Source organism: Triturus cristatus, chromosome 10 (genome assembly GCF_964204655.1).
Source record: "Triturus cristatus chromosome 10, aTriCri1.1, whole genome shotgun sequence".
NCBI lineage: Eukaryota > Metazoa > Chordata > Amphibia > Caudata > Salamandridae > Triturus > Triturus cristatus.
In genome coordinates this window covers 895,759,758-895,771,885 of record NC_140593.1, presented here as the reverse complement: position 1 = coordinate 895,771,885, position 12,128 = coordinate 895,759,758, and the positions used below count along the sequence as shown (strand labels likewise).

Genomic DNA, 12,128 nt, shown 5'->3' with positions numbered 1-12,128 from the left:
CAGTAGCCTAGTCCTGATAGGGTAGGGCTTCCCATTTTCAAGATGGCGAGAGCCCGGAGATGTGCTTCACCTCGCCTCTCCCACCTGAGGGGTGGGGTTGGCAGGCTGGCACATCCCCTGTCCTTATTTGGGGTTTCCAGCCAAGCTTCCCGCCAGAGTGGGGGGTTGCAGTGGCCCGGGGAAGCTCACAGAGGCGGCATGCCTTTGAAGCTTCCCTCTGCCCATCCTGGGGGAGGAGATTTATCACCTCGCCCAGGATGTTCATTGTTGCAGGCTCAGGAGAGCAGGGGATCTCCCACCCAGGGGTCCAGCAACATATCTGCTGTGTGGCAGCCTAGGCAGCCTCAGAGCAGACGTGAATTGTAGGTTAGGTTTAAGGGGGCATCTCTAAGATGCCCTCCGGCATCAGTGGGTTTAATGTGCTGAGAAGTTTGATACCAAACTTCTCAGTCTTCAGTGTTGCCATTATGGTGCTGTGGAGTACGTGTTTGACGAGCTCTCAGCACCATGTACTCTTAAATGGCAGCACTGCACTTACAGTGCCCAGGAATGGACCGGGGTACTGTAGGGGCACAGGGCTCCTGCTCCTGTGCCCACACCATTGGCATAAGGCACCCAGCTAGAGGGGTGGCGGATATATGCCATGGCAGTGTAGGTGATGGGCATGGCACACAGGGATGTGTGCCATGTCGACTCTTTGTTTTGTCTTGCACCCAGACACCCAGCCTGCAAAGGGTGTGTGTGGGTGTGTGTGGGTGTGTGTGGGTGTGTGTGTGTGTGTGTGTGTGTGTGTGTGTGTGTGTGTGTGTGTGTGTGTGTGTGTGTGTGTGTGTGTGTGTGTGTGTGTGTGTGTGTGTGTGTGTGTGTGTGTGTGTGTGTGTGTGTGTGTGTGTGTGTGTGTGTGTGTGTGTGTGTGTGTGTGTGTGTGTGTGTGTGTGTGTGTGTGTGTGTGTGTGTGTGTGTGTGTGTGTGTGTGTACACACACAGGGCCTCTATGGGTGGCACAATGAGTGCTGCAGCCCTTAGAGGCCTTCCCTGGTCACAAGGCCCTGGGTACCTAGGGTACCATTTACCAGGGGCTGACATGTGGCCAGGGTTTGCCAATTTGGGTTTTGTGTGTTTTTAGGGAAGGAACATAGGCCCTGGGCACCTGATTGGCAGGAGTCCAGGGCACACTCAGTCAAAGTACATTCAGCAAAAAGTGGGGGCATACCGTGCAAGAAAGATGGCACTTTCTCACATCCTCCCCCAGGATGGGCAGGGTTCACAAAGGGGAAGCTAAAAAGGTGTGCCGCCTTTGTGAGCTTCCCCAGGCCACTTGCTGCTCTCAGCAACTGGTCTCCACATGTTCTGATCCCCACTTTGGGCGGGAGAACTGGCGGGAAAAACAAGTGAGGAAGAGAGGTGTGCCCACCTCTGCCAACTGCAACCCTCAGGTGGGGGAGGCGAGGTGAAGCACAACTCAGTCCCACCATGTTGTAGATGGGGGGGACTCAGCCAACCAGGGACAGGCTCATGGCCCCTTCCCATTGGAGGGTTGCATAGTAGGGGGTGTACCCACCCCCGGGAAGGGACCCATTGCTCCCTGCCTTTTACCTACCTTTAACGCCCCTAAATCTAGTATTTAGGGGCACCCCTGAACCTTGCTTCCTCAGACAAGAACCTGAAAGAAGGACCAAACAACCGTGCCGAAGCTAACGAGGAGGACGCCCACTGGCTTGGCCCCAGCCCTACCGGCCTGTCCCCACCCGAACCTGTTCCAGCGAAATGCTGGTGTGTCCTGCAGCCAGCAATCTCAAGAAACCCGGAGGACTTGCCTGCGTTCAATCCCAAAGACTGTCTCCCGTGAACACCGGATTTGTTCAAACAACAGACTCCAGTTCCGCAAGGATCCACGGGTTTGTCCCACTCTGCACCCGACGCCCACGGCCGAGTTCGAGTGGCCCAACACTGAGAGAAGGTCCCCATGGCGATCCTGACCCGAGTTCCGAAGACCCCTGACCTGCCAGAACCCTCCAGCCGACACCTGCAGCCTCAAGCCGGAAGGTCCCCCCCAACCGCGACCGGTAGCTAGTAAGAAGATCCGACCCTTAAAGGCACCCCTGCACCCGATGCCCCAAGGGCTTGGTTGGCCCAACCGACAGTGCCTAACCAACCCACAAGGTCCCAACTTACCTCTCGAAGTGGTGGTCTCACCCAGAAGACCTTCGTCCCTGAACCTGCAGTGCTTTTGCAAACCGTAGACCTCATTGAAAGCTACAGGGCTTCCGATGCCAAAACAGCACTCTGCACCCGACGACCCCAGTGCCGCTGAGCATGCATTTTTTGTGCTGGCCTAAACCCCCATTTGCCCTGAGCTTAAGTCCATGAGCTTTGCTCCTATAACCCAGTGGCCTGCTCGTCAGCAGCCACCAATCCGAGGACTCCTATCCCCCATTGGATAACATTGGGCCTCAGCACTCTGCACCCGGCCGCCCGAGTGCCGCTTAAGGTGAATCCTTGACCCTGGGGGACACCCCTCCCCCCGAGTCTAACCCCGGAAAACCAACTCCCACAACAAAGTACCTACCTGTAAACCGATAACACTATTTTCCTCATTTGGATAACATTGACTCTTTTTCTGTGAAAAGTTTTCAAGTATGGAGTTGGAAAATCTAAGAAATCCTTTAAAACTGTAACTATATACCCAAAACGCTTTACTTCCCTGTTTACAGGAAATGCCCCAGTGCAGTATCCAGGTATACTGCACTGTGTAAGAAAAGTAATCTGAAAAGTAACTTACATGATATTTTACTAAAACTCCTATACAAAGTATATGTACTGTATTCTGAAAAGCATTGCATTAACAGTAACATTTCTGTAATCAAATCAAAGTACATTTACAATTGCTATCCAAAACTGTTACAACCGCCTTACTATTGAAAAGTATTTATTGCTTACCTGTGCCAGACTTGCTTGTTTCTAGAAAATAAAATAACTAAAAGAAAATGTGTACACAAACAATTGGTCTGAAGTTCATTCTTTGAGTTTGTGAATTCATTTGCTGACAGAGTGTGTACAAGAAATGCTTAACACTGTCCTCTGATAAAGCCTTACTGCTTGACCACACTACCACAAATAGAGAGTGAGGTGCTATCCACTTTACCTCTGCCCACCTTTTGGGTTCTACTGGACTCTGTGCACACTATACCTCACTTTGGTATACTATATAAAGAGCCAGCTTCCTACACCAATGCATTAAAATCTGCTACTCTTTGGCAAAGAATGAAGCCCCGGTGGGACTGCGTGCCCACTCCACCAGGGCGACGGCAGCTACTACTGCCTTAGGGCGTGGAGCCCCACTCCTTGACATCTGTCCGGCTGCCACCTGTTCATTTCTGCACACGTCCACCAAACATTATTGCCTGGGCAGCCAAGTCCAGAGACAAGGCTGCTTTTTTGGCCGTTCTTTTCTCCAGGACTCTATGGTGTGAACTTGGTTCGCAGACCCACGTCCGGGTTTGGCATTGCTGTGGTATCTATTCTAAAGGTAAGGAATCCATAACTAATAGTCTCTTTCAGATTAACAAGTTACTTACCTTCGGCAACAATGTATCTGTAAGAGACATATGTAGTTTAAGATTCCTTACCACCCCACCCATCGTTCCGGTTCTGCGAACTGACTTCTAGGGATAGGGACTCGATTCCAGGGCCCTAGTTATGTGCACCAGTGGTCAGTGTCTTGCATGACTCTGAGTTTCTGGTTGGAAAGTCGGGTCAGAACTGACGTCGGCGCACAGGGGCGGCATCTAAATAGAGGCCGCAATGTCTTCCCACCACGATGCTTGACGACGGACGCGAAGTCGACCAACGCCACCTACCGTCGCGCAGGGGTACTGCTAAAGAAAAAATCTCCAGATCCAGTCTGATTCCTGGGGCTCATTCTAAAGGTAAGGAATCTATAATTAGATATGTCTTTATTGAAGGTAAGTAACTTGTTCTTCTAGGGCAATGTAAGGAATAAGCTGCCTTGCTACATGGGCGTAACTTGGAAATATAACACTTCTTTCCAAGCCATCAGGTTCAGCAGGAGCAGTCTGCGTCGGTTCAGCCTCTCTTTGACAGTTCCACGGTGCAGCAGGGCAGTCCTTCTTCCAGTCCAGTTGAGATCGGAGTTCTGGGTGCTAGGGGTGCCCTGCTTATGCTCCGATATTGCCTTCAGGATAGGATGTGTCTGGTAGTTAATGGGTAACCTTGTTCCCTCCCTCCTGATGACCACTTCTTGGGAAGTATGGCATCTGGCTACCTCAAGATGCAGTATTCTGCCCACTCTCAACATGGCAGAACCCTTCTCTCAGCGCCAAGAGCTCCCTAGCCCAACCCAGTGGTGTGTCTACACACCCTTGAAAAACCTGTTTAACAACAGGTTCCCCTCTTCTTCCCAGGTGCCAGCTAGACTGCCTTAACAATGGGCTGCCCCTCTCTCAAGTTTACCCCATTTGCTCTTCAAAGGCGGCTTCAGCTTTACAGATCGCCTTTTGGGCCAACAGCAGTTTGGCTTCCTGCAGGAGGGAGGTAACACCTCTATCCAATGCAGGCCCCTAATATTTCCTTTCCTGGTAGTTGTTAGCACGTCTCCCTAGGAGGGCAGAAAGCTGACTCTAGTTAAAGCTCCTTGTGCAACCGTTAAGTGCACCGGAGATTGAAGGCAACAAAATTGCAACTTGGTAACAGTGCACACATTTGCTTGTTAAATTAATGTTGGCTTGAGAATCAAGTCGGCCTTAATGTTGCGAGTTGTTTGATACCTTTGAGTATCAACTTTGGTTGCACCGTTTAGGAGTTAGCACAGCTGAGGGGTCCCCCTTGTAACTTTGTATACATCAATGGGGTGACCAAGTCTTTCCTCATTAAAAATGACAGTTTTGTGTTTTTACTGCCAGAACAAGTAAAAGAATTTATTTTCCTGTGAAATATGCTGCAGTCTGCCATAGGGGTGACTAATGCATATTGCATGGGGAGGTTTGGTTTTGCCATTGTTTTTAAGTGGTAAAGCCAGCCTAGCTTCCAGTCTACAATGATGGACTTGGAAATCAGTTTTTCCCGTGTCCCACCCAGGGAAGCACAACCAGTGCTGCAATCCCTGGGGTGACTTTGACATACATGCCCTGGGTACCCTGGAACTTACAGCTAAGTTACCCTATGTAAGTTGGTTACTGCCAATGGAACATAAACGTTTTCAGATCTGGGCAGTGGTGACAAGATCTGGTTAGCAGGCCGCTGTGCACTCTGAGTCGAAAAACATAGCAGCATCAGATCCAAATCCTGGGTTTGACTGTACCAAAAGAGACATATCCTTACAGCTTGTTAAGTGAGTGATCTTCAGGCACTTTCAATGCATGAGCCCTACAACCTACAACTCCTTGCTGGACAAGTTGGTGCTGAGAAATCCAGCAAAGTCCTTGCCCAAAGTAATGAGTCCCTTCCAGGTTGGCAGACTGTCACTCTGTCAGCATTGTATGCTTCCTGACAGCCTTCCAAAGAGGAGAGGCTCCATTGGCTGGACCCCAAAAGGATTTTAAGCTTTTACATTGAGCTTACCAAGGACCATCGAGTGGACGATCAACTGTGGGGTTTCTGGAGCACCAATAAAAAGGCTGTGCTGAAGATGGCTCTGTCGTGGTGCGTAGTCCTGTGCATTATGATCTGCTATGCACACGGCCAAGAGTTATCCTCCATTCCACAAGAGCTAAGGTTGCTACTACTACGTTGGGGACTAGGATTCCTGCCCTAGACATGAAGCATTACTGCCTCGATAGCTAGGTCTGGCAAGAAGAGCATTTCGTCCACTTGGTCCTGCAAGATATCTAGGGCTGAGTCCACTCCTTTTACCCTCCGTTTGGTGGGTACTGCTTTGGTATATTATCTAAGCCGAAGTATCTGCGGTTAGAATTATCCATCTGAAAAACAAGTCAACTTCAGTAACTCTCTTTTTGGCGGATACTTCAACTGCAAATTGTGAGAAAGTGGGTTTCTGTTGCAGTAATCCCCTCCCACCCCCCCCTCCCCCCCCCTCTTTTTTTGTGTTGCCAGACTACTGATGCTCTTTGACTTGGTGTGCTCTGGGGCCCTGCCAGTCAGGACCCCAGGGCCTGTGTTCTTTCCCCAAAGCAAAACCCAATTGGCATCTCTGGCCACATGTCAGCCACTGGTATATGGTACCATAGGTACCCAGGGCACTGTGACCAGAGAAGGCCCCTAAGGAGTGCAGCACTTATTGTGCCACCCTTAGAGGCCCTGTACCCTGACACACACACACTGCCTTTGCAGGCTGAGTGTCTGGGTGCAGAACAAAACAAAGAGTCGACATGGCACATATCCCTGTGTGCCATGACCACAAACCACTGCCCTGGCATACATCAGTCACCCCTCTAGCTGGGTGCCCTATGCCAGTGGTGAGTGTACAGGTGAATGAACCCTGTACCCCTACAGTGCCCAGGTCCATTCCTGGGCCCTGTAAGTGCAGTGCTGCCATTAAGAGTATATGGTGCTGGGAGGTTGTCATTACGAACTCCACAGCACCATAATGGCTACACTGAAGACTGGGAAGATTGGTATCAGACTTCTCAGCACATTAAACCAACACTGATGCCAGTGTGGGATTTAATGTAAAATGCACTACAGAGGGCATCTTAGAGATTCCCCCTGAAAAACGACCAACTGCCAGTGACCTGACTGAGTGGCTGTGCAGGCTGCCACCACCAGACACGTTTCTGGACCCCTGGGTCGAGAGCCTGCTGCTCTCGGGGGCCTGAAACCATGCACATCCTGGGACGAGGTGCCAAGCCTCCACCCCCAGGTTGTGCAGGGTTCACGAAGGAGAAGCTTCAAAGGCATGCCCCCTTTGTGAGCCTCTTCAGACAATTTGCTGCTTTCAGCAACAGGTCCCCACTGGTTCTACCCCCCACTTTGAGCGGGAGAAACAGAAGGAAAAACAAGTGAACAACTGCCAACTCCACCTCTAAGGTGTGGGAAGCTAGGTGAAGCACAACCTCGAGTCCCCGCCATCTTGAGGATGAGGCGACCCAGCCAACCAGGGACAGGCTCCTGCCCCCCTCCCACTGGAGAGTAGCAGAATAGGGAGTGTACTTACCCCAGGGAAGGACCATTGTTCCCTGCCCTTTACCTACCTGTAACGCCACAAAATTTAGTATTTAGGGGCACCCTGAACCTTCCTTCCTCAGATCCAGCAACCACAAGAAAAGAAGGACGAGAAGCAGTGCAGAGCTAACAAGAGGACAACGCCTACTGGCTTGGCCTCAGCCCTACAGGCCTGTCTCCCCTCGAACCTGCTACTGCGAAACCCCGGAGGACCTGCCTGCATTCACTTTCCAAGCTGTTTCTCCCGTGAACACTAGACTTGTTTAAACTGCAGCCTCTGTTGGCAGCCAGAAACCGCGAATCCAGCACACTCTGCACCCGCCGAGCCCGGCCCGTGTTTGAGTGAACAAACACCACGAGGAGGTCCCCCCGGCGATCCGGACCTGAGAGCAGGTGACCCCTGACCTGTCTCTAGCCTCCAGACGACGCCTGCAGCCTCAATCCAGAGGACCCCCCCCCCCCCTACCGCGACCAGAGCGGGTAAGAAAATCTGAAGTCCAAAGGCACTCCTGCACCCGAGGCCCCCCGGCCTTGTGTGCCCAACCCAGAGATGCCTAACCATCCCTCTACATCCCAGCTTACCCCTCGAAGTGGTGGTCACTCCTGGAAGATCCTCGTCCCTGTGCCTGCAGTGTTTTTGTCCCGGAGAATCTCTATTGAAATGAACAGTGCACCTGACCTCAAAACAGCACTCTGCGCCCGGCCACCCTAGTGCCGCTGTGGGTGCCCCTTTTGTGCTAGCCTGGACCCCAACTTTCCCTGAGCTTAACCCTAGGAGCTTTGCTCCCACAACCCCGTGGCCTGCTTGCCAGCCGCCACCAACCGAAGCCCCCCCATCCTTCATAGGATAACATTGGGCCTCAACACTCTGCACCCGGCCGCCCTAGTGCCACTGGGGGTGCAACAACAGTGCATCAATGACCCTGGGAGACCCCTGAGTCTTGCCCCAGAACCCTAACTTCAAAGATTGAACACTTCCCTTGAAACCGATAACCTGTTTTTCCTCATAGGAAAACATTGACACTTTTTCTCCCCAAAAATTTCTGTCTCGACTTTTTAAAATTAAGAATATTCCTTAAAAATCGCACAAATAACCGAACCAAATTTTCTCAACTGTTTGCAGGAAAGGTCCCAGTGCTGAACTCAGGTGTCCAGCACTGAGTAAGAAAAGTAACTTACCTGTGAATTGAATTTCCTTCCTTCCTTAGGATAACATTGGGGGTTCTTTGTGAAAAAGTTTTTAAGTGTCAACTTTTGAAATACAAGAATATTCTTTAAAAAACGTACAAACTACAAAAATGGTAATTACTTACCTGTTTTAAGTAGATGTCCCAGTGCTGAATCTAGGAGCGCAGCACTGGATTACAAAAGTAACTCAAAAGTAACTTACCTGCTAATTGAATTTCTTCCCATAGGATAACATTGGTGACTATGTGAAAAAGTTTTTGTGTCAACTTTTGAAATACAATAATATTCTTTAAAAATTGTACCTCTAACTAAAACGCATTTACTCACCTGTTTTCAGGAAATGTCCCAGAGCTGAATCTAGGATCCAACCCTGTGTTAGTAATCTGAAAAGTAATTAACTGCATTTTACTTAAAAAGCCAATTCATTTGAATGTACTATACCTGCAATGGGTTGCCAACTGCTTACTTAAAACTGTAACCAAGACCAGTACAAGTTATACTGCAATTTTGAACTGTGTTCATACAAGTTATTTACTACTGCAAAGTATTTATATGCTTACCTGTACCAGGCTTGCTTGGTTCTAGAAATAAAACACCTGTATATTTTTTATACAAAAAAAATTGGCCTAGAGTTCAGTTCTTGAGTGTGTGAATTCATTTGCTGACTGAGTGTGTACATCAAATGCTTAACACTGTCCTCTGATATTGCCTTACTGCTCGACAAAGCTACCACTTTAGAGAGTAAGAATCTATCTAACTTTAACCTCTGCCAAACCTCTTGAGACCCTTGGACTCTTTACACACGGTACCTCACTTTGGTGCAGGATATATAGTGCCAGTTTCTTACACAGATCCCTTTCTGCCCTTCGACCTCCCTTTTCTGTGACCTTTTTTTGTTCCCTCTAAAAAAGTCCTAAGTTAGTATTCTGCATTCTGGTACCAACAGTTGTTCACACTATGCATCCGATGGTGTGGAAACGGAAAGGACAAGAAACTGTTGAAGTACAGGGGTGGCGCATATATGCGGTGCCCCATGGCAGTATGGAACCAGTGCAGAGCTGCACATTGCCATCTAGTGGTGTGCAAGAACACTGCTTTAAAAAGATTCTGGATCCTGTCTGGCACTTGGGGAGTATTGGAAGGTTACGACTTTGTGGTCAGAGTATCCTCCACAAGGAGGATTATTAAAGGTAAGTAGCTTGTTCATCTCCTATATGAAAGACGTTAACAATTACATCGTTTTTGCATTCGACTGAAGCAAACGTCCTAAAAAGTAGGTATGAGAGACACTTGCTAAAGTGCAAAAACAAATCTAATAATGCTAAAAATAAGCTGCCCTTTTCAAAGCTGCGCACTACATGTGAATCTAGGAAACCATTATTATAGGTGACTCTTCTCTTAAGCGTTGAAAGCTTAGTTGCAAACATTCAACCTGATTTCAAATAACGCACATAGCCACCTATTTGAGATTGCCTTATTTCAAAATACCGTCTGAACATTTGTTACTGTATCATGTTCTAGATGAAGCATCAGAGGAGAATAAAGAGAATATGGACTTGGAAAAAGCAAAGGAAATTGAAATCTTGAAGAAGAGAGAACAGGATATCTCAGAGGGAAATGTTGCAACTGCTGCAGCAGCTGCTCTAGCCTCTGCCGCAACCAAAGCCAAGGTTAGTCAGTTATGTATAAGTGTAGACTTTGCTGACTCTTCTTTTTGAATATACTATTGATGTCTGCTCAAAGTTATGTCATAGCGCTGCAAATTCCTCAATCCATGTACATTGCAACAAAATAAAATTTTTTTCTCTTATTTTCTTTTTCCTAAATCTTGTTGTCCTCCTTTTTCCGGACATTCAAGGTCCAATCCAAAGCTCCGATCTTGATCTTCCCATTCTCCATACAAAGAATTCACTGGGTGTGAGGAAATGGGGTGTATTATATGATGTTGCTGTGAGACCTTACAGAATAATACACATACAAACCCATTTAGGACATTTTGTTTGTCAAACCTAAAGTTCAACCCTGGGTAGCTATGGCTCTTAGCAGCAAGGCTTAGTCAAAGAAACACGTGTAAAGCATTTAAACAGCACCAAAACAATTGCAGAAGAAATACACGAGACACCCAAGAAATTCCAAAGCAATTTATTAATTGTATTTTTAGACACCGAAACAAAAAAGATCCATTGAAGGGTTCCAGAGATATAGAATTTGCAAGGTATAGTTAATATGCACTTTTTCACTTAACCTTAAACTAGCATTGACAAATTCAGCAAAATTGACACCTAAAAAGTTTGTGTCAATGCGGATATTTACAGTTACTTTAGGCAACCAACTCTGGCAGGGAGCCATTCAGGGGGACTAGCAACGTCCATAGAAACAGTTACCTCGAATGTAGGAGCAGTCTTAAGCGAATTCCAGGCACTTTTATCCATCTGGTTCTTATGGAGTGGGCCTGATGCAAGGAATATAGGATGATGATGATGCTTAAGAATGCTGTAGATGCAATGTGGTCAACTGAGTCTTCATGTGGCTATTCCTTGGTCCACATACTTGATCTGATCCTTCCCACAGGGATGGCATCCCACAAAGTCCTCTCGGTCCTGGCAGACGTCCAGTCGGTACTGGGCTACCACTTCCCCAGTATTGCGGTTTGAATCCTTCTTTGGATGATAACTCGCCTTCTGGATGACCAAGCTGCACTCCAACTACTCTCCGGGTTCAGAAAACTCAGGTGTGACTTTGAGCATTGAGACCTAGTCCCTGGTGCTGCACAGTGACTAGAAGCAGTGGCTTAAAGAATTTGTCTACCAACTCTTCCCATACCCCCCAGCAGACTTTTCCAACTGTTGTGGCCCTATGCTGCGAACAGGTCAGCCAACTGACCGTTTAAGTTACTTGCTTTGGCTGGGCTCTGGAGACTACTTTTCCACGAGCATAACACAGCAGTCACAGTCCCTCTCTTTAGCTAGCCATCAGGTTCAGCAAGTGCAGTCTTTGCTGGAGAAGCTTCTCCCTTTTTGCTGCATGATGCAGCAGGGCAGTCCTCCTTCGATCCTCTTCCAGTCTAGTCGGTATGAGTTCTGGGTGCCAGGGGTGCCCTATTTATGTTCAATAATTTCCCTTGGGGTAGGATGTCGTAGGTAGCCAATGGGCTACCATGTTCCCTTCTGATCACTTCCTGGGAAGTGTGGCATCTGCCTATCCCAGGATGTACCTTTCTGCCCACTGCCAACATGACAGAACACCTCTCTCGGGATCCAGAGCTCTCTAGCACAATCTAGAGGTGTGACTACCAAGAGGGCTACACAGCCCTGGAAACCAGTTTCCCCCTCCCCTTTCAGAGTGCCAGCCTGTCTACCAAAACATTAGGGAAGCCCTTCTCCCATGTGTTCCCTATTTGCTCTTCAAAGGTGGCTTCACCATCAAAGCTCCCCTTTTAGACTAATACCACTGGGGCTTCCTGCAGGGGACAGGTAACACCTGCTCCAGTGGCAGGCCTCTATTGTTATCTTTCCTGGGAGTTATTCTTATCTCTACCGAGGCCGGCAGGAAGCAACCTAAGGGACAGACCTTGTGTGCAACCATAAACAAGCACTAAAAATCTTGGGCAACCAAAGAGCCTACTTCTTAAGTTGCACTTTGCCTACCCATGACAGTAAATTCGATTTAACCAGAAAAACAGATTTAATACACTGATTCTTTTGATACCATACGGTACCTACATCAGTAGTCCCGTTCAGAAGTTAGCAGGGCTCAGATGTCAGCCTGTAACTCTGTACTTGCAGTGAGGCTACTAGCCT

At 48.4% G+C, this 12,128-nt stretch overlaps 1 protein-coding gene across 4 annotated transcripts in view; it reads left to right on the top strand.

Moving 5' to 3' along the window:
• Positions 1 to 12,128, top strand: part of SMARCC1 (SWI/SNF related BAF chromatin remodeling complex subunit C1) — a 958,790-nt gene that overhangs the window by 668,208 nt on the left and 278,454 nt on the right. For all 4 annotated transcript variants that reach the window (XM_085628643.1, XM_085628641.1, XM_085628642.1 and 1 more), the window contains exon 24: positions 9,850 to 9,998. In XM_085628643.1, the coding sequence (XP_085484769.1) occupies positions 9,850 to 9,998 (149 nt within the window). The remainder of the gene's footprint in view (positions 1 to 9,849; positions 9,999 to 12,128) is intronic.